Below are 22,346 nucleotides of genomic sequence, written 5' to 3' on the forward strand. Positions count from 1 at the left end.
AAAAGAGGGGTAGCTATACTGATTGGAAAGAGGCTGGAATTTGAAATAATGCACTCTGAAAAGGATCCAGAGGGGAGATTCTTGATGTCGAAAATCAAAATTCAAGATCAATTGTTTACTCTTTGTAATCTATATGCACCTAACATTTTAGATTATGAATTTTGGGACATGCTACAATCTAAACTTGTCTATCTAGGGCCCACAAGACTCTATCTAGAATAGATCTTTTTCTAATTGATGATCGACTATGTACAATGAAAATTGCTGCAGGAATAACACCCGTTCATTCTCCTATCTTTCTAGAAGTACAATTTAACCGTTTCATAAACTCTCCTGCAAGGTTTATCTTTCCATATTATTTGGTTAATGACTCTAAATTTAAAAAACATCTAATTGGCAGATTTAAATAATATATCCAATTTAATTCTGAGTTTGTAGACCGCTCGGAAATTTTCTGGGGAGCTGCTAAAGCAGTCCTTAGAGGGGAAATAACGGCATATGCCGCCATGATATCTAAGAAATTGAAAAAGAGAGAGAAACAGGCCACGAATTCTGTGGTTAATGCATATAATCATTACCTATTGCAGAGAACATCCTTCTATTGGGCTAAATACATTAAAGCTAAGAGTGAAAGAGATGCTGTGGCATTACTATTGGAACACAGAGGGAATTGAGGTTTCAGGCCAAGCTTTACCGGTTTGGAAATAAATCTGGCAAACTATTAGCTAAGCTAGTTAAAGGAGATAATAAGCCTTCCATGATCGAAAAAATTCTTCACTCAGGGAAGTCATTTGTAAAATCAGAAGATATCCTAGAGGCATTTACAAAGTATTATAGGGATCTTTACTCTGCAAAAACTGCAGATAAAGACCAGTCTGAGCAATTCTTAAGTCAGGTAAACTGTCCTACAATTACAACAGAAATAAACTCTATCTTGAATAGCCCGATCTCTGATGAGGAAATTAGTAAAACGATTTCTGAATCATCTATGAACAAAGCAGCAGGCCCTGATGGCATTCCCAATGAGGTATATAAGATCTTAACCCAAGAGATAGTTCCCTATCTACGCAACATCTACAATGAATTTTTCATCAATGGCAATATCATACCAGCTGGCTTCTCTGCCTCTTTTACAACACTACTTCTTAAGGGAGGCAAGGATCCTGACCATAAGGATTCTTACCGACCTATACCCCTCTTAATCTCGGATTATAAGATTCTTGCTTCAATCTTGGCAAGCAGGCTTCAAGGCGGTCTTCCATACATCATTCATAATGATCAAGCAGGGTTCATCTACCGTCAAAATTCCGCCTCTAAAATCCGGGAAGTCCTGCTAATGACAGAATTCTTTCAGACCCGAGAGGGGGGGACAGGGGACATCAAGGATCTTGCAATAGTTGCTATTGATGCGGCCAAAGCATTTGATTTAGTTTATTTTAGCCACTTGTTCACTTCTTTGGCCAAGTTTGGGTTTAAGGATAATTTTCTTAATTTTATAAAGAACTTATACACACATCCTCACACTAGACTGATAGTTAATAATTCTTTATCTTCTTATATCGTGATCGAAAAAGGAACGCGCCAGGGTTGCCCCCTGTCCCCCCTTCTCTTTGATATTGCCCTAGAATCTTTAGCGATAAAGATTAGACAGAGTGTTGAGGGCATCAGAATAGGCGAGCATGTAATGAAAGCTGCATTATATGCGGACAACATACTCCTCTATATTTCAAATACAAAGGCAAACATACCCAAACTGCTTAGCATTATTGAACAATTTGGTTCATTTTCTGGGTATATTGTTAATACTTCCAAGTCCGAGTTATTTTGGCTAAGAAAGAGCATTGATTCAATAAAAGATAGTCCGTTCAAAGTGGTCTCCGAATCATTTAAATATCTGGGAATTACCATACCAGTAAGATTCATTGATCTCTACAAATTTAACATAACACCAATATTTTCAAAATGATCTGTGAGAGATTGAAAACTTGGCAAAATCTACCCATCTCACTATCTGGGAGAATAGCCCTATACAAAATGATCCTCCTCCCGAAACTCCTATACATTTTACAAAATATCCCATTAATAATGTATGGAAAGGATATTCGGTTACTTAACAGGGCAGTTCGAAATATTCTTTGGCAAGGGAAGAAGTCGAGAATCTCCTTAACAAAATTAACTTTGGCAAAAGAACATGGGGGCCTAGCTTTGCCAGACATTAGACAATATAACTTGGCTTTTCTCGCACAAACTGTGACAGATTGGCTTTATTCCAAAAACTATGTTACAAATACATTGTTAGAAGCGAATATCTGCTACCCATTTCTCCCAGTTGGCCTGGCTCATTGCGAACCCAAATTATTACCTCCTGAAATTAAGAAGCTCAAAACCTGGTGGAAAATCGGGGCTGTTTTAAAAATTAATCAACTAATTTTTCTCCCTTTTTTTTTTTCTTCTTTTTTTCTTTTTTTTCTTTCCTCTTTCTTTCTTTTACTTTCTTTTTTTATTAATTTTAATTCATGTGAAAAAAAATAAAAAAAAATAAAAGGTTTAGCATTAATCAAGTGTATCATCTAGTGTAATTAAATGCAGTATAGTGGTACTCAAGTGTATGAGTTTTTGTCTATTCAACAAACATGTTAATTTGCTTCTTTTCTCTGTGATGTAATAGACACAATCGATTTGTATTACTAATGCAACTGTCATGACTTTTATTTTTATTTTTTTTGGATATGTATATCAAATGTCTTACCGCTTATGTATTATCCAATGTACTAAACCTTAATAAAAAAAATTTTTTTAAAAAATCATGAAAGTTTATTTTGGACTTGACTGTCCCTTTAATTGCCAATGTCCCAGCCATTCTTGGATTCTAATACAGCCTGCTTCCTTACCACTCTAATGGAATAGGCCAGTTTTGCTGTAAAGGACCTTTGTAGCAAGAGTGGTTAATTCTATTAGAAGTGGTAAGTGAAAGAAAATACAGGTGACTGGCAGCTATGTGCAACTGCTGTTTCTGATTGGTTCACAGGTCCTGTTATGCTCTGGAGCAGCAATGCTCAATGCTTTACCTATATGTGTAACTTTATATTGAGGGGATTGAATGTGCAATAAACCAGATCAGTAATGTGAAAATTACAGGCTAGAATTAGAACATGACATGTTTGCATTAGAATGTCCCTTAAATCCCTTGATATATTTTATTTGAAATTTAATTAATTATGCAGCTTATATGGTGATTTTGTATTTGCTGATCTGCTGTATCTGAGCAATATCTGCACATGATATTATTTAGTGAGAAGCCATGAAAGATAAGACCATGGAAGCAGAAATAAAAATAGTCAGAAGTTCTAGATCAGGGGTAGTAAAATCATGGCATGCATGCCCATGTCGGCAAACCACTCCTGTTCTACCACCATACTGCTTGCTTAGATTATGGCTACCTAAAGCAATCTAATAAGCACATCAGAGAGAATATTAAAGGCTATGAAACCCACATTTTTCATTTCATGATTCAGATAGAGCATGCAATTTTAAGCAACTTTCTAATTTACTCCCATTTTGAATTTTTCTTCATTCTCTTGGTATCTTTATTTTTAAAAAAAACAGGCATTTAAAGGGACACTGTACCCAAATATTTTCTTTCGTGATTCAGATAGAGCATGCAATTTTAAGCAACTTTCTAATTTACTCCTATTATTACATTTTCTTCATTCTCTTGGTATCTTTATTTGAAATGCAAGAATGTAAGTTTAGATGCCGGCCCATTTTTTGTGAACAACCTGGGTTGTCCTTGCTGATTAGTGGATAAATTCATCCACCAATAAAAAAAGTCCTGTCCAGAGTTGTGAACAAAAAAAAAGCTTAGATGCCTTTTTCAAATAAATATAGCATGAGAACGAAGAAAAATTGATAATAGGATTAAATTAGAAAGTTGCTTAAAATTGCATGCTCTATCTGAATCACTAAAGAAAAAAATTGGGTTCAGTGTCCCTTTAAGCTTAGGAGCCGGACCATTTTTTGTGCAGCACACTGGGAAGCGCTTGCTGATTGGTGGCTTCATTTAGTCACCAATCAGCAAGTGCTACCCAGGTGATAAACCAAAAATGGTCTGGCTTCTAAGCTTACATTCCAGTTTTTCAAATAAAAATACCAAGAGAACGAAGAAAAAAATGATAATAAGAGTAAATTAGAAAGTTGCTTAGAATTCTATGCTCTATCTGAATGAAAGAAAAAACGTGGTTATCATATCCGTTTAATATCCCTTTAAAAGTGTGACAGAATCAATAGCAGGAGCAATATGATATATATTGCATGCTAAGGGCACACGGACCCCACTGATAAGGGCAAAACATCACAACCTTCCTGGATATTGCAGACTTTCACAGGTTGCCCATTGTGACCTCTGCAGTTTCCCCCACCAGGACAAATGTCCAGGGACTGCCCTGTATCTGCTTATATTATGGTCCATCTTTGCCCAAGCCCACCCACAACACATCTGACCCTGCCCGCAGACCACCCACATCCCTGCCCCTATTGTTACAGCTTGTTGGGAGGTATGTAAGGGTCATTTTAGTAGTATTCGCTGTCATTGTGTAATTGTATTAAGTAGTAAAACAGGTTTAATAATAATTCTCTTTCTGCACCTGGTGCTGTCACCCCTTATAGTAAATAGTTCAAAAAGAAAAAGAAAAGAAGTTTAGCACATCCTTTTCTAATGCTTTTTTAAATTATAAAATATCACTTTAATTACCCATTGAATTAAAACCAATAATTGCAGGCACAGTATTACAGATTTAATATTAACTAGAACAATGCTGATAGATCATCGGCATTGGAAAAGGCAGTTTTTTCTGGCCAAAACATGCTTGCTATATATTTGTAAACCTTTTGTGGTCTGTTTATTGTACATTCCCTAGCTGATGCTGACATTCCAGTATATCAAATACATACAGGGTGAAGTGCACTCACATGAACAACGTATATCAGCCAGAGGGGTGTTTACTGCAACAGACTGATGACAGTCTTTCTATGATTTAAAGGTACATTGTACACTAGATTTTTCTTTGCATAAATGTTTTGCAGATGATCTATTTATATTACTGATCTAGAAGTGTTTTTGTAACAATGTATAGTTTTGCTTATTTTTTTAACAACATTGTGCCGATTTTCAGACACTTAACCAAGCCCTAATGTTTTAGATGTATACTGATGTCTACAGATTCCTGAGGTTCCTGTTTGTTTAATCTGTCTTTTCATGTACAGAGGAGGGGAAGAGTGTCTGATGTGCCTTTTTTACAAGCCCCTTTCTCTGGGTGTTCCAGCCCAACCTCATCAACAGTGCTAAACTTTGAACTTCTAAGTAAATTTTTAAAAGGTTTTATAATGGATTTTTAGATCAGTATCTGTGCATATTCTTGTTTATAGTAGTGTCTATTACATACAGTTATATGAAAATTGGTGCATACCGTCCCTTTAAGGAATCAATCAATCAATGGTCGGTCCACAGCACTATAGTAAAAGTTCACTTTATTGGAAACAGGGTAAAACGAAAAAGTGATGTTTCGGGGGTTACCCCCTTAACTAAACAATTTGTGCAATCAAACAGCTTTTAAATGCATTTTGCCACTAGATACTCCACTTCTTAGTATCTACTGCCATCTGTTGGATTCTATAGGTAATTGTGACTATACAAACGTATCTTAATGCCTTGCAATGTAAATTCCTTTCCACATTTACTTCTTTAATTGCCAATTAACAAGATATGTCAAAGATACTTATAGACATTTAAAAACAATACACAATCTAATCAAAAGTATATACTATTGTATATTTGCTCTATAGTAGGATACATTTTGGATATTAAGGTCTATAGTAAAAAATCATACCACATTAAAAAAATATAGTTCGATCGTAATCTTTATTAAGGCCCTTAGGTCTAAGTGTTTCCAATCTATGTATCCATTGCATCTCTCTGTTCTCTTTAAGGAGTTTTACTCTGGGTTTAAAGGGGAATTTTCTCTTTAAGAGATTATGATAGATTAGTTGTCCTAGTTAATATTAACCCTGTAATACTGTGCTTGCAATAATTGGTTTTAATTTAATGGATAATAAAAATTATATTTTATAACTTATAAATACATTAGGAAAGGATGTGCTAAACCTTTTTCGTTCTCTTTTTGTATCTTTTTTCTTTTTTGAGGTATGCAAGGGTGTTATGGCTCTGCTTAAAGGGACAGTAAACCTTAAAATTAATGTTATATAATTCTGCACATAGTGCAGAAGTATATAACATTATATTAGCCAACCATTATTTAACATAATATTACCTTTTTATTTTTAGCAAAAAATGCTGTTTTACAGACCCGCTCTCTGGGCTCTGCTGAGCGGGTCTGTTTTTTTTCCTCAGCGCATCGAGCCAGCTGTATAGTTACAGCCCGGCCCGACCGCGCCATAAGACTAAGTGCAGCTCGCTCCTGCTGTCAGACAGAGGAAAAAAAACAGACCCGCTCAGCAGAGCCCAGAGAGCGGGTCTGTAAAACAGCGTTTTTTGCTAAAAATAAAAAGGCAATATTATGTTAAATAATGGTTGGCTAATATAATGTTATATACTTCTGCACTATGTGCAGAATTATATAACATTAATTTTAAGGTTTACTGACCCTTTAAAGTGGATTTTATTACAAGCACAGAGACTCCTATTTTGCATATCTTTCTTTATACTACTTAATGCAGCCTTTTAAAGTAATGATACAGAAGTGAATAAAACATTAAAACAATACAGATAAAACATGTAGAACATAAGTAGCCAATGAAATGGGTACTTTAGTGAAAACAGAAAAAATGGACCAATAGGATGTATCATAGCTCCCATAAACTGTCCAATACGAGCCCCAACTTCCTCTTTCTTTTTGCTGCTTGATGCAGATAAGTTATATTTAAATTTACTCTATATATGTTTATCATTTTATTTATCTGTTTAATATTATTATTATATTTTTTCCCATTTAGTTCGTTTTAACTTTTCTTATTGCCTCTTACATTTATGTAATATTGTGTTTTCTTTTAATTTAATTTCATATAAAAAACTTTTTCTCCGTTTTTTCATCTTTTCGTTTTTTCTCATACTTTATATTCCTACCGCCACACTACTCGTTGGTTTTTTCTCCCTTTTCCCTTACTGCTTAACTGTCTTACCTTACTTTCAAATTTCTCCCCTGTTAACTGCGTCTCGAGCGGCCGCCCGCCATCTTGTGACGTCACCGCTTCTCTCTCCGTTTCTTCCCGCCTCTTTTTCCCGCCCCCTGACATCGTCACTCACTCTCTCCATATTATTTGAGCTTCCCCTCACGTCGTTAGCATTTTGGATACAGCTACACATATTTAGTATCCATTTCAATTTATTTCACTCTGCTGTTTTTTGTTACCACTAGATGGTGTTACAGGCTTACTTATGATATTAAGCCCTTTTATTTGGTTTGCAATTTTTTGGTCTTATATTTTAAAACGGTTGCTCCAAAAAATTTTTATTTTATTGACTGAAGTTCTTTCTTTTAAAAATTTTTATTGTCACTTATTTCATAGAAAAAATAATTAATTAATTATAATTTATTAATAACATGTCACAAATTACTCAATCAAATGAACCTCTTTCTGCACAATCTGTGCAGACTATGATTGATAATTCTATGGGTAAAATGATGTCGCATATGACTAAACTCTTATCCCAACAGCCTTTTCCTAAAGCTATTTTTAAAAGAAAAAGACCTTTTTCTGCTTCTGCTATAGCAAGCAAAAAACTATTATCTAAGTCTCGTCAGACTTTAACTGACTCTACAATTCCTGGCGGCAAAGGAAGGAAAACATCCGCTAAACCTTCCCCTAATCCCAAGGGGTCACATATGGGATCAAAAATTTCTGAGTCTTTATCTCTGAAAAAATCAAAAATGGCGGTTTTATCCTCAGATTCAGTTTCTTCTACAGAAGAAAATTCTGATTCTAACTCTGAGGATATATCAGATAATTTATCCACAAAATCTGACTCCCCTAAGGCAAAAAGATGTAAAAAATCTATTAATAAAATTAAACATTCAAAAAATGAAAAGACTACATTTTTTGATTGTCTTGGAAACCCAAGATTTTGTGCAGATGATCTTCATCACCCAAGATCCTCTGAATGGTGCCCTTCTTTAGACGTAGCCACGTTTATTGATTTCCAATTAAAATTCCCTCTCAAAAAAGACTCACGCAACAAAATGAGAGCGGAATGCCCTCGTCCTCTTCTTCCAAAAAATTCTTGTATAACTCCTGAAATTGACCCTAAAATTATAAAATTTATTGGTTCCCCTGGCTATAAAGTCAAGAAGGGCATGGATCGGGCATGGAAAACATGCCAGGATAAACTTTTAGACTCAGTTGGCCCTATTTCCAAACTTTTTGAAATTTCTGAGCAGGCTGTTTTAGAAAATTCCCCTCTCGATCCCTTTTTAGTTAGGGAATGGGTTCAAAGAATCCTCTCTTTCGTTGGAAATGCTAATTCAGCAATTATTATTGAACGTAGAAAGAACATTCTACGGAAAATTGATCCCAAAATTTGTGACAATGCTACTAATGAAATTGACTCTGATGTTAACGGTCTTCTGTTTGGAGATATTTTTCTTAAAGACCTCAATAATTATATTAATACTTTTTCAAATCTTAATAAAGTCAGAACTTCAGTTCGTAAAATTTTCTATCCTAATAGTTTTTCCGACAGGGCCGGGAAAGGCAGAGGTCGCTTTCCTGGCCGCACAAACTATCAGACAAGACCTCAATTCCAGCAACAACAGTTTCAACAGCCCTTTTATCGATCCTTTCAAGATCCTTCCACCTCACAGTTCTTTCCATCCCGATCCAGACCATGGTTCCAAAGGGGTCAGCGTTCCAGAGCAAGATCTCGTCCCCCTTCAAGTAAGTCCACTTTTTCCTTATTCTCTTCCTTCTTTCCCAGAAAATCTTGGTGGCAGACTCTCTCTTTTCGTTCAAAATTGGAATTTAATAACTTCAGACCCTTGGATTCTTCAATCAGTCCAAGGTGTTCTGATAGAATTTTCCTCCCCTCCTATTCAGATCTTAAGACCCCGTCCCATCCATTTTTCAATAGAAGATCAAAATCTAGTTCAATCAGAGGTTTTAAGTCTGTTTCAAAAACAAGCTATACAAAAAACAGAATTTTCTCAAAATTTATTCATCAGCAATCTTTTCCTAGTAAAAAAGAAAAACGGACAATTTCGTCCGGTCATAAACTTAAGAGAACTAAACTCCTTTGTTTCTTATCATCATTTCAAGATGGAAGGAATTCATCTATTAAGAGACTGTCTCAGAGAGAACGATTGGTTAGTCCGATTAGACCTCACAGATGCTTACTTGACAGTTCCTATTGCCCCGGAACATCGAAAATTCCTAACTTTCCACTGGAAAGACCAATTGTGGAGTTTTACTTGCCTTCCTTTTGGTCTTTCTTCAGCTCCTTGGATATTTACAAAATTGTTAAAACCAGTTATGGCCTGGTTGAGACTCAGAGGAGTCCGTTTAATCATTTATTTAGACGACATCCTGATCATGAATCAGAATTTCTATTCTGTACTAGATCATTTATCCCTTACCACTCATCTTCTGGAGAATCTAGGTTTTATTATAAACAAACAGAAATCTGTTTTAACTCCTTCACAATCTCTAATTTTTCTGGGATTCTCCATAGATACTTCCAAATCTACTCTCAGTCTTCCTCCAGACAAAATAAAAAATATCAAGAAAGAAATATCTCGTACCCTCTCAGCTCAATTTGTTCCCATCAGGAATATAGCCAGGATAGTAGGGTTACTTTCATCCTCTATTCAGGCTATATTTCCTGCTCCCCTACATTATCGAGAATTACAACGACTCAAAATTTGCCATTTACAAAAAGGTTTCTCCTACTCTCACTTAATTCAACTTTCACCAGAAGCCAAGGAGGAACTCTCCTGGTGGCTCTCTCACATGGAAGCATGGAATGGGAGAGCTATTTTTGGCAATTCCCCAGACCTTATCATCGAATCAGACGCCAGCAGATCCGGTTGGGGTGCTCGATGCGGTCCTTCCATCACAGGAGGAAAGTGGTCTCTTTCAGAAAAGAGATTCCATATAAATTGTCTAGAATTGTTAGCGGGTTCTTTCGCTGTCAAGAGTTTTGTAAAAAACTCTTCTCCAGTTACCATTCTTCTCCGCATGGACAATATCTCTGCAGTTCGTTATCTGAACCGTTTAGGAGGTACGAAATCCAGAGACCTATCCAATATTACCAAAGAATTCATTCATTTGTGTTTAGACAGGAATATTTCTGTGAAAGCAGAGTATATTCCGGGTCTCTCAAACACAGCTGCGGACTGGGGTTCCCGTTTTCTGACAGATTTCAGCAACTGGAAACTCGACAGGAAAGTTTTTCTTTCTCTCTCTCATCTCAGAGGTCCTTTCAATCTAGATCTTTTTGCTTCTCGCCTAAATTTTCAAATTCTTCCTTATTACAGTTGGAGACCGGATCCAGAAGCAGCTGCAATAGACGCCTTTCTCCAACTCTGGCCTCCTCAGGGAGCATATGCCTTCCCACCCTTCTCGATGATTTCGAGAACGATTTCAGTAGTTCGCAGGGACAAAATTTCTCTCCTGATAATAACTCCACTTTGGCCAACTCAACCGTGGTACCCTTCTCTTCTGGAAATGTCATTCAAACTTCCCATTCTTCTTCCTCATCTTCCTCACTTACTGTCCAACCCAGAAGGAGATTTTCACGAACTCATTCTTCAAGAATCACTCCGTCTCATTGCTTGGTCAATTTCGGGGATTCCTGCCCTCTCGAAGGACTTTCTGAAGGAGCTAAATCTCTCATACAAGAATCTTGGGCCCCAGGCACCCGGAAATCTTACTTTTACGCATGGACAAAATGGTCTCGCTGGTGCTTGGCTAGGAACTTGGATCCCCTTTCAACTGATTTAAATCATATTATCAATTTCTTGTCCTCCCTTTTTGAATCGGGCTTAGCCTACAGATCTATTAATCTATATAGATCTGCTATTTCGGCTAAACACACTTTATTGAATAATTTTCCTATCGGTCAACATCCTCTCATTTGTAGACTTTTAAAAGCCATTAGACTTAAACGTCCTCCTACTCCCAAATACAATTCTTTCTGGGACGTTGAAAATGTTTTCTCTCTTTTTAAATCTTGGCCTCCCAATAACCTTCTTTCCCTTAAACAACTTTCTGCTAAATTAGCTACCTTATTATGTCTCATTTCTTTTCGTAGGGTTTCTGATGTTGGTGCTTTGGATTTTAATTCTAAAGTTTTTTCTCCTGAAGGAGTTACATTTTTCTTATCTAGAAGAACAAAAACTTTTTCTTCTTCTATTTTCTATCCTTTTTTACCTTCTGAACCTTCCCTTTGTGTGGTTAAATGTCTCAAAGAATATGAATCTAGAACTCTTCCTTTCAGATCTTCATCCTCTAATCAACTCTTTATTTCCTTTGTTCCTCCTCATTCTCCTGTCTCTAATACTTCTATTTCCCGCTGGGTGAAATGGGTTATGAAAGAAGCGGGTATTGATATTTCAATATTTTCTGCTCACTCTGTTAGAGGTTCCGCTGCTTCTAAAGCCTTTCTCAAAACGGCTCCTTTACAACAAATTTTATTTTCTGCAGATTGGTCCTCGGACTCTATTTTCAAACAGTTTTATTTCAAACCCATTCTTCATCCAGCTAACAATTTATTTATTTAATTTATTTATTTAATATTTACTTTAAACTTGCAAAATAGGAGTCTCTGTGCTTGTAATAAAATTCCGATTATCCTAGCTTGTGAAGGTATAATCTAGATTTTATTAAAGACACAGAGACGAGTATTTTCCCACCTCTACATGTACCCTCCCATTTGTTGTTTTATCATTATTAACATTATGTTTGGTTTCAGTTACCAACTAATCATGAAGACTTATTGAAAAGTGGTTTCATCCCTCTTCATTCGTCTCTACAATCAATCCCTTCAAATCCTCAGAAGTTCTTCTCCAAGTTCAAAGAATCCTGGTTTTCTGCTTCATCTCAAAGTTTTGGATTTAAAAGAAGTTTCCTCATGTCCTTTTGGATTGCTATTTTTCTGTTGGTTCTCGTTTTCATGTTGGAACTGGTTTCTGTTATTTGTAATCTCTGGATCTTCAGCTTCAAGCAAGAAAGAGGAAGTTGGGGCTCGTATTGGACAGTTTATGGGAGCTATGATACATCCTATTGGTCCATTTTTTCTGTTTTCACTAAAGTACCCATTTCATTGGCTACTTATGTTCTACATGTTTTATCTGTATTGTTTTAATGTTTTATTCACTTCTGTATCATTACTTTAAAAGGCTGCATTAAGTAGTATAAAGAAAGATATGCAAAATACTCGTCTCTGTGTCTTTAATAAAATCTAGATTATACCTTCACAAGCTAGGATAATCGGAATTTTGCATTTCTTTTTTTTTCCTTCTGTTTCTCAGTGTCCCTAGTCCTGAGCCAACAGAGGACTTTGAAATCTACTGTACTGTCTGTTTCTTTAAAGCTCTCTAGCTCCACCTACTGCCAGCTATTGGTGATGAGCGATCACCAGCAGATTATTTAAACTAGTTTAGCCGCTAAGTCAGTGCTTGAACATTAAAGTGGACGCATTAGTGCTCTGATTTACTCATGAGGTGTAGTGGATATCTGAAATGGTCCCATAGCAGACGTAGTGTGATATCCCACCATTGTTTTTCTTTTTGTGTGTTACATCTGTGTCTGCTTCTAGTCCTCTTTGAGATTATTTGATAAAAAAAAACCTGCTGTGCATTGAGCTTAAAGTTTTGTTTTGGTGGCTCTAAGAAAAAGAATATGGCCTATAGGAATTTCATCTCTAGATCAAAGAAAGGACCCAAACTCAGTGATCTTAATAATTAAGGTGTTGTAAAGTGGTCATGTGATCAAGGGGGGCTGGTTTTGCTACACAATGTAAAATGGTTCAGGGATACAGTTGAATGCATTCAAAAAGAAACCACAGGCACTACTATAATTATTCAAAAACAAGGACCTGCTCTTTATCCCTATGAGTATTGTTAATATTATTCGGGCAGTTAGGTGCTAAGTATCAAAATCCGTAAACTATTTACAATTTCCAGTTAAAGAAACTGGAGTAGAATACTCGTTATTAAGCAATCATGGTTCTTATGTATATCTAAATCAATTGGTAAGATTAAAAACAAAAATCTTTCGGCTAGATTACGAGTTTTTGTCGGTAAGACTGTGCGGTGCTAACAAGCCTTTTTTTCTCACCGCTCACTTAAGACAATGCTGGTATTACGAGTTTTCTGCAAGCCGGCGTTAGCCTCAGAAAAGTGAGCATTGAGCAAAATTTAGCTCCACATCTCACTGTAATACCGGCGTTGCTTACGGTAGCGGTAAGATGGCTGAACGTGCTCATGCACGATTTCCCCACAGGAAACAATGGGGCAGAATCGGCTAAAAAAAAAAACTAACACCTGCATAAAAGCAGTGTTCAGCTCTTAACGCAGCCCCATTGTTTCCTATGGGAAAATAAAAAATATGTCTACACCTAACACCCTAACATGAACCCGAGTCTAAACACCCCTAATCTAACATTTATTAACCCCTAATCTGCCGCCCCCGACATCGTCGCCACCTGTATTACACTATTAACCCCTAATCTGCCGCTCTGGACACCACCGCCACCTACATTATACCTATGAACCCCTAATCTGCTGCCCCTAACATCGCTGACACCTACATTATAGTTATTAACCCCTAATCTGTCGCCCCCAATGTCGCCGCAACTATATTACATTTATTAACCCCTAATCTGCCACAGCCAACGTCGCCGCCACTATAATAAAGTTATTAACCCCTAAAACTAAGTCTAACCCTAACCCCCCCTAACAAATATAATTTAAATAAATCTAAATAAAATTACTATTATTAACTACATTATTCCTATTTAAAACTAAATACTTACCTATAAAATAAACCATAAGATAGCTACAATATAACTAATAATTACATTGTAGCCATCTTAGGGTTTATTTTTATTTTACAGGCAACTTTGTATTTATTTTAACTAGGTACAATAGTTATTAAATAGTTATTAACTATTTAATAGCTACCTAGTTTAAATAAAGACAAATTTACCTGTAAAATAAACCCTAACCTAAGTTACAATTACACCTAACACTACTCTATAATTAAATTAATTACCTAAACTAACTACAATTAATTACAATTAAATGAAATAAACTAAATTACGATAAAAAACAAACACTAAATTACAGAAAATAAAAAAGAAATTACAAATTTTTAAACTAATTACACCTAATCTAAGCCCCCTAATAAAATAAAAAGCACCCCAAAATAATAAAATTCCCTACCCTATACTAAATTACAAATAGCCCTTAAAAGGGCCTTTTGTGGGGCATTGCCCCAAAGTAAGCTCTTTCACCTGTAAAAAAAATACAATACCCCCCCAACATTACAACCCACCACCCACACACTCAACCCTACTCTAAAACCCACCCAATCCCCCCTTAAAAAAACCTAACACTAACCCCCTGAAGATCACCCTACCTTGAGACGTCTTCACCCAGCCGGGCACAAGTGGTCCTCCAGACGGCAGAAATCTTCGTCCGATCGGGGCAGAAGAGGTCCTCCAGACGGCAGAAGTCTTCATCCAGACGGCATCTTCTATCTTCATCCTTCCGTAGCGGAGCGTGTGCATCTTGAAGACATCCGACGCGGAGCATCCTCTTCTTTCGACGGCCGACGACTGAATGAAGGTTCCTTTAAGTGACGTCATCCAAGATGGCGTCCCTTGCATTCTATTGGCTGATTGGAACAGCCAATAGAATGCAAGGTCAATCCTAATGGCTGATTGGATCAGCCAATCGGATTGAACTTAAATCTGATTGGCTGATTGCATCAGCCAATAGGATTTTTCCTACCTTAATTCTGATTGGCTGATAGGATTCTATCAGCCAATCAGAATTCAAGGAACACCATCTTGGATGACGTCACTTAAAGGAACCATTCATTCAGTCGTCGGCCGTCGGAAGAAAAGGATGCTCCGTGTCGGATGTCTACAAGATGGACCCGCTCCGCTCCGGAAGGCTGAAGATAGAAGATGCCGTCTGGATGAAGACTTCTGCCATCTGGAGGACCTCTTCTGCCCCGATCAGATGAGGACTTCTGCCGTCTGGAGAACCACTTGTGCCCGGCTTGGTGAAGACGTCTCAAGGTAGGGTGATCTTCAGGGGGTTAGTGTTAGGTTTTTTTAAGGGGGGATCGGGTGGGTTTTAGAGTAGGGTTGGGTGTGTGGATGGTGGGTTGTAATGTTGGGGGGGTATTATATTTTGTTTTTTTACAGGTGAAAGAGCTGATTACTTTGGGGCAATGCCCCGCAAAAGGCCCTTTTAAGGGCTATTTGTAATTTAGTATAGGGTAGGGAATTTTATTATTTTGGGGGGCTTTTTTATTTTATTAGGGGGCTTAGATTAGGTGTAATTAGTTTAAAAAATTGTAATTTCTTTTTTATTTTCTGTAATTTAGTGGGGGTTTTTCCGTAATTTAGTTTATTTAATTTAATTGTAATTAATTGTAGTTAGTTTAGGTAATTAATTTAATTATAGAGTAGTGTTAGGTGTAATTGTAACTTAGGTTAGGGTTTATTTTACAGGTAAATTTGCCTTTATTTTAACTAGGTAGCTATTAAATAGTTAATAACTATTTAATAACTATTGTACCTAGTTAAAATAAATACAAAGTTGCCTGTAAAATAAAAATAAACCCTAAGATGGCTACAATGTCATTATTAGTTATATTGTAGCTATCTTACGGTTTATTTTATAGGTAAGTATTTAGTTTTAAATAGGAATAATTTAGTTAATACTAGTAAATTTATTTCGTTTTATTTAAATTATATTTAAGTTAGGGGGGGTTAGTTTTAGGGTTAGACTTAGGTTTAGGGGTTAATAAATTTAGTATAGTGGCGGCGAAGTTGGGGGCGGCAGATTAGGGGTTAATAAATGTAGGTAGGTGGCGGCGATGTTAGGGACGGCAGATTAGGGGTTAATAAAATTTAACTAGTGTTTGCGAGGCGGGAGTGTGGCGCTTTAGGGGTTAATACAGTTAAGTGGTGGCGATGTCCAGTCGGCAGATTAGGGGTTAAAAAAAATTATTATAGTGTTTGCGCTGTGGGGGGGGGCCTCGGTTTAGTGGTTAATAGGTAGTTTATGGGTGTTAGTGTACTTTTTAGCACTTTAGTTAAGAGTTTTATGTTACTGCGTTAGCCCATAAAACTCTTAACTACTGACTTTTAAATGCGGTAGGAGTCTTGACAGGAGAGGCTGTATCGCTCACTTTTTCCAGCAATCATAATACCGGCGTTAGGAAAATCCCATAGAAAAGATGGGATATGCAATTGTCGTAAGGGGATTTGCGGTATGCTAAAATTGCTTGAAAAAAAGTGAGCGGTACACCTGTACCTGTCAGACTCGTAATACCAGCGGGTGTTAAAAAGCAGCGTTGGGACCCCTTAACGCTGCTTTTTAAGGCTATCGCCAAACTCGTATTCTAGGCGTTTATGGGTTAAGAATTAAAAATATCCCAAAAAAATTATGACTCAAATATCAAGTCTAAAGATAAGGCATTCAAATATATTATAAAATTACAAAATATACTGTAAGGGAAAGATGGAATGTGGATAGAATAAATTGGATGTTAAATATATATTTCCCCTGTTGTGTAATTAATACAAAGTCGCTACTCAAATGTATAATTACCATGTTTCTATATGATTATAAATAGTCCAATAATCCTATATGATACTGCCATCTAGTGCTTAAAAACTACATCTTTATATACATTCACTCAAAATAATGTGTGAGATTAAGTAAAAATAAATAAAGATGAACAAATCTCAAATATGTCTCAAATATTGCAATATGAATTATACAGTACAAATAAAGGACTCTTAAGTTTACAGTTATCAAGAATGTACAATTACACCCTAATAAATACGCACTATATGTTGAGAAATATATAAGTACCTAATGTATATTTGTCAGAGTTTTTTCCCTGCTTTGTTTGCCATGTGCTGCTTGCAGCCATTTTACTCACCTCTCTTGCTGACTCTGGTGCATAGTGTGTGATGCTGCTCATTTCCTGCATGCCCTTTTATGGCCAGACTGGTGTACATCATCCATGTGAGACAGGTTGCAGTCTTAGAATTGTGATATCATCCCTTATTATTTAAAGGGCCTCTGTTCAGTATGCTTTGCCCTTGCGTTGTCTCAGACCTGTTTGTGAGAGTTCCTGTTCCTGTGTATTACCTGGCGTCCCTCATGGTTCCTGATCCCTGGCTTGTTCCTGACTCTGCTGTTCTCCTTGTTCCTGATTCCAGCTCATCTGACTACTTGCTTTGGCTCCTGACTCAGCTCGTCTGACTATTCGCTTTGGCTCCTGACTTGGCTCGTCTGACTACCGGCTCTGGTTTTGACTCCTGGCTTGTTATTTGACTTGTGGACTTTTAATTATTTTTTGCTATTAATAAAGGTGTGATTGTTTTTGCACTTCTCGTCTCAGTCTGATTCCTGGCACCCTGACATTACGCAAGGGCCATGAATCCTGATGGTGCTAATAATTCACCTTTACCTACCATTTCCAGGATGGATGAACAGGATCACCGCTTGGATCAATTTGCACTATCCCTGCAAACCCTGCTGACTCGCACTGCACATTTGAACCAAAGTGTTCCACAAGTTATGGCTGCTCCTGTTTCCGCTGCTGCATCTAGCCCTACCAGGAGCATGTCCGGTTCTGCACCTCTACCTCAGCGATATGGAGGTGATCCTATTCAGTGCAGAGGGTTTTTGAACCAGGTGTGCATTTACTTTGAGATGTTACCTCAGACGTTTCCCTCTGACTGCAATTTAAAAAAGACTTAATTTGAAAAAGACTAAACCCCAGGTAAGAAATATTTTTTTCTTAAAAATGCATTTCCCAGATATGGAACTGACAGTCTGCAAAAAGGAAATATACTGAACCTGAATCATGGCAAATATAAGTACAATACATATATTTAGAACTTTATATAAAGTGCCAAACCATAGCTGAGAGTGTCTTAAGTAATGAAAACATACTTACCAAAAGACACCCATTCACATATAGCAGATAGCCACACCAGTACTGAAACGGTTATCAGTAGAGGTAATGGAATATGAGAGTATATCGTCAATCTGAAAAGGGAGGTAGGAGATGAATCTCTACGACCGATAACAGAGAACCTATGAAATAGATTCCCATTAGGAAAACCATTGCATTTAATAGGTGATACTCCCTTCACATCCCTTTGACATTCACTGTACTCTGAGAAGAATCGGGCTTCAAAAAAGCTGAGAAGCGCATATCAACGTAGAAATCTTAGCACAAACTTACTTCACCACCTCCATAGGGAGGCAAAGTTTGTAAAACTGAATTGTGGGTGTGGTGAGGGGTGTATTTATAGGCATTTGAGGTTTTGGAAACGTTGCCCTTCCTGGTAGGAATGTATATCCCATACGTCACTAGCTCATGGACTCTTGCCAATTACATGAAAGAAAAGATAAAGAAGATGGGGGAATTACAGTGCATCGTATATATGTTTGATGAAGAGAGACAGACTATAGAGAGGAGAGAGTAGAGAGAAAAAGGATGAGAGAATGGAAAGATAGTGTATACAGACAGACAGAGTAGAGAACAGTGGAGAGACGGAGATAGATAATAGAGAAATAATAGAGAAGAAGAGAGTGAAAATTGAACTGGAGAAGGAGAGAAAAAGAGAAAGTATAGAGGGAGAAGAGTAAAAAGAGAGTAGGAGAGAGTGAGGAAAAGAAGAAATGGAAGGGAAAAGTGGGAAAATAGAGAGCACAGAAAAAATAGTGTTTATAGAATGAGATGGGCAAAGAACCATAAGGGAGAGAAAGAAAAGAGAGATTAAAGAGAAGGAAGGAGGGAAGGTGTTTAGAAATAGAGTAAAGAGAGAGACAGAGAGATAGTGAATTAAAAAAATGATAAGGGAAGGGGAGAGAGAAAAGAATAAAAAGGACAAAGGGGCAGATAAAGACAGGGTGAAGTGATAGAGTGAGAAGAGAAAAGAGAAAGAGAAGGGGACAGTATAGAAAGAGAATGTAGCTAGTAAAGGAAGGTCATAGCAGACCTAGAAGATTTTATTTTATTGCTTTAATTATTATCAGCATTACAGACAGGATTATCTTCTGGAGCTCCCTCAAACAGGTTATCCCATGCTCCCTGCTTCTCTTTAAGCAGTGTGTGGCTAATTCTCAAATGCTCAGGTTTTTCAACTGATCAGGCTAATCTCTACTCTCCTCCTTTCAATCACACCTGCATATGTCTACTCGCTGTGGGTGCACCATAACTGCCCTGCATGGTAATCATGTTTTAAGGGCTAGATTTATCAAAGGCTAGGCGAACTCTGTATGTTCTTCGCCTGTAACTGCGCCCCAGCTCGCCTCCGGAGAGGCGCACATGTGCGCCTAAATTTATAAAAAAAATAGACGTAACTTTGCGCAGGCGAGATGGGGCGTAGTAATGATAAATTGCGCCTGTCGGGAACAGCAATTACTCCCTATTTACTCCCTATAAATATTTGCGCCGCCATGTTTTGATTATTAAAAAAACGTTTTTTAGGTAACTAATTAGCTAATATTTATATTACACAATGTTTCTGTGCTGTTTGTGCCATAAGTTGACACAAAAATGAATATATTAATATATCGATATATACATATAAAACTTTTAGTACCATATGCGCCTGTGGAAGCGTAAATTACTGGGAATAACAGTATCTTCTTTGCGCTGTAAAAGCATGTATTATAATGGTGTTCGACTGAGTCTGTATGGCGAAATATACAACACGCAATTAAAGCCGGAATTATTGGCGCAAAGCAATGATGAATAAGCAACTGGGCTTATTTGTATGTCGGGCTGTTAAATTACGCCGATTACTAATGTATATTGGTGCACTCGGGAGCGAGCCTGTGCACCTAGGCGAATGCAAGTGAAGTGCGAAGAAGTTTCTTTCAGATTTGCGCAATTATAGGCGCAGAGTACTTTGATAAATATGAGGATCCATTTGTATGCGTTATTTTGGACAATATTAGAGGAGAATGGCTTTGATAAATCTAGCCCTAAGACAATAAGGAGACAACTGGGGTGGCATTTAGGTATGCAGGATAGAAGGGTGCGCAATATAACCCCTCAGCCACAACTCTCCTTTTTTAGCACTGCATTTTGGAACATGTAGCCCCCCAGGTAAACAATAGTAACTGTCAGAACTGGCAGACATCTTCGGCACTTCCTGTGCTTCTATGCCAGCTATTCAACTGTGTTTTATTTACTCATCGATGTGCCATGCACATGCCGCACATAAAAAAAATCCCCATATGAAGATAAAAAGAGCAAATGTCCACAGCACCAAAGTCATGAAGAAATTTCTTGCTTCATTCTTTGCTTAGTAAAATCAACAAGGCACACAACAGCACAAATGCTTCCAGGATTTCTTTTTAACCTTAGATTTCAGCTTTTTCAAATCACTAGAAACCGGTCTCATGTATGTTTCCACACTATTATTGCTTGATGGTGGAACAAAGTTGCTTATTTATGTAGACCTACTGCATTTAAAGTCAATTTCTCACTGTTGCTTTTATCTTTATTTATACATGACATTTGTGTATCATCAGAAAAAATGCTTTTAATCTTAAAAACCTAAATAACCTAAACATATCCTTTTCTATCTCAAAGAAATCAATGTCCTTAGATGGACAGAATGTTAGTCCTTTGTCCAGCATTTGGTACTCACTGTCCGTTAAGGTGCAGGTCAAGATATTGATTACTGTTGATTCTTCTTTGATGTTTTTTCTGGGCTGTCTCCCTCCTTGGTTGATTTGGGTGTCCTGCCCCTCCTCTGTGCAGTTTTGCAGCATACTTCCCTCGTCCCTGGATTTCTTTGAGATAGAAAAGGATATGGTTAGGTTCTGTAGGTCCTTAAGATTAAAGGCCTTTTTTTCTGATGATACACAAATGTCATGTATAAATAAAGATATAAGCAATAGTGAGAAATTGACTTTAAATGCAGTAGGTCTACATAAATAAGCAACTTTGTACCAAGCAATAATAATGTAATGCTCGTGTGATATTCCACTATCAGACCAACCTTGGCCAGCAGTCTTCTTATCCCGGCGTCAAGTGGAATGATAGCAAATATCCCAGGGCAGAGAGAGAGTTTGTAAAATGAGGTAAGCAGTACTCACAGCAGGCAGGGCAGTACTCAGCGGCAACAGGAAGGAAATCCAGCAGTATTGCAGTTCAGGGGTAAACCAATAGAAGGACCGGGAAAAGGCAGTAGTCAGCAATAAAAGGATATCCAACAGTATAACAGTTCAGGGGTAAACCAATAGAATGGTCAGACAGGCAGAGTTCATCAACAGTTAAGCAATCCAGCAATGCAGAGCTTAAGACAAGCAGAGTAGTCAAAACAGGCAGAGTTCATCAACAGTAAAGCAGTCCAGCAATTCAGGGTTATGGCAAGCAGAGTAGTCAAAACAGGCAGAGTTCATCAATGGTAAAGCAATCCAGCAATTCAGGGTTTAAAGCAAGCAGAGTAGTCAAAACAGGCAGAGTTCATCAACGGTAAAGCAATCCAGCAATTCAGGGGTTAAGGCAAGCAGAGTAGTCAAAACAGGCAGAGTTCAGCACCAGTGAATCAATACAGCAATTCAGCATACAGATATACAGCACCCAGGAGCACAAGAAGTAACACCTATACTTGGGCACAGGTGAGAGAGACTGAGGCCTTTACATAGGAAAGACTGGTCGGGCGGTGATGATGTCATCACCATGCTGCAGTTACACTGCCATATCCCTAGCAACAGAAGGAGTGCCTGTGTCCATGGCAACGGCCACAGCAAAGCAGAGGAGCAGCGTGACAAACATACATGAGACTGGTTTCCAGTGATTGGAAAAGCTGAAATCTAAGGTTATAAAGAAATCCTGGAAGCATTTGTTGCTGTTGTGTGCCTTGATGCTTTTACTAAGCAAAGAATAAAACAGAGTATCATTGCATATTGTGTTCAGGGATAGGCACGGACCAAGGCTGTGGCGGACATTTTCCAAGGTACAGACCTTAGTGAAGGACACCAAGGTACATTTCAATTTAAAAAAACATCAAAAAATACTCTCTTTACTGAGAGGGTAGTGGATGCATGGTGGAATAG

At 37.4% G+C, this 22,346-nt stretch overlaps 1 protein-coding gene across 1 annotated transcript; it reads left to right on the forward strand.

The window, feature by feature from the left end:
- The first annotated feature begins 8,441 nt into the window (after positions 1-8,441).
- On the forward strand, positions 8,442-12,439 carry LOC128665038 (uncharacterized). The gene is made up of 2 exons (XM_053719799.1): positions 8,442-8,946; positions 11,978-12,439. Exons 1-2 carry the CDS (start codon positions 8,527-8,529, stop codon positions 12,368-12,370), a joined length of 813 nt encoding a protein of 270 aa, XP_053575774.1. The 5' UTR covers positions 8,442-8,526; the 3' UTR covers positions 12,371-12,439.
- Positions 12,440-22,346: the final 9,907 nt, after the last annotated feature.

Source organism: Bombina bombina, chromosome 6, assembly GCF_027579735.1.
Source record: "Bombina bombina isolate aBomBom1 chromosome 6, aBomBom1.pri, whole genome shotgun sequence".
NCBI classification, from domain to species: Eukaryota; Metazoa; Chordata; class Amphibia; order Anura; family Bombinatoridae; genus Bombina; species Bombina bombina.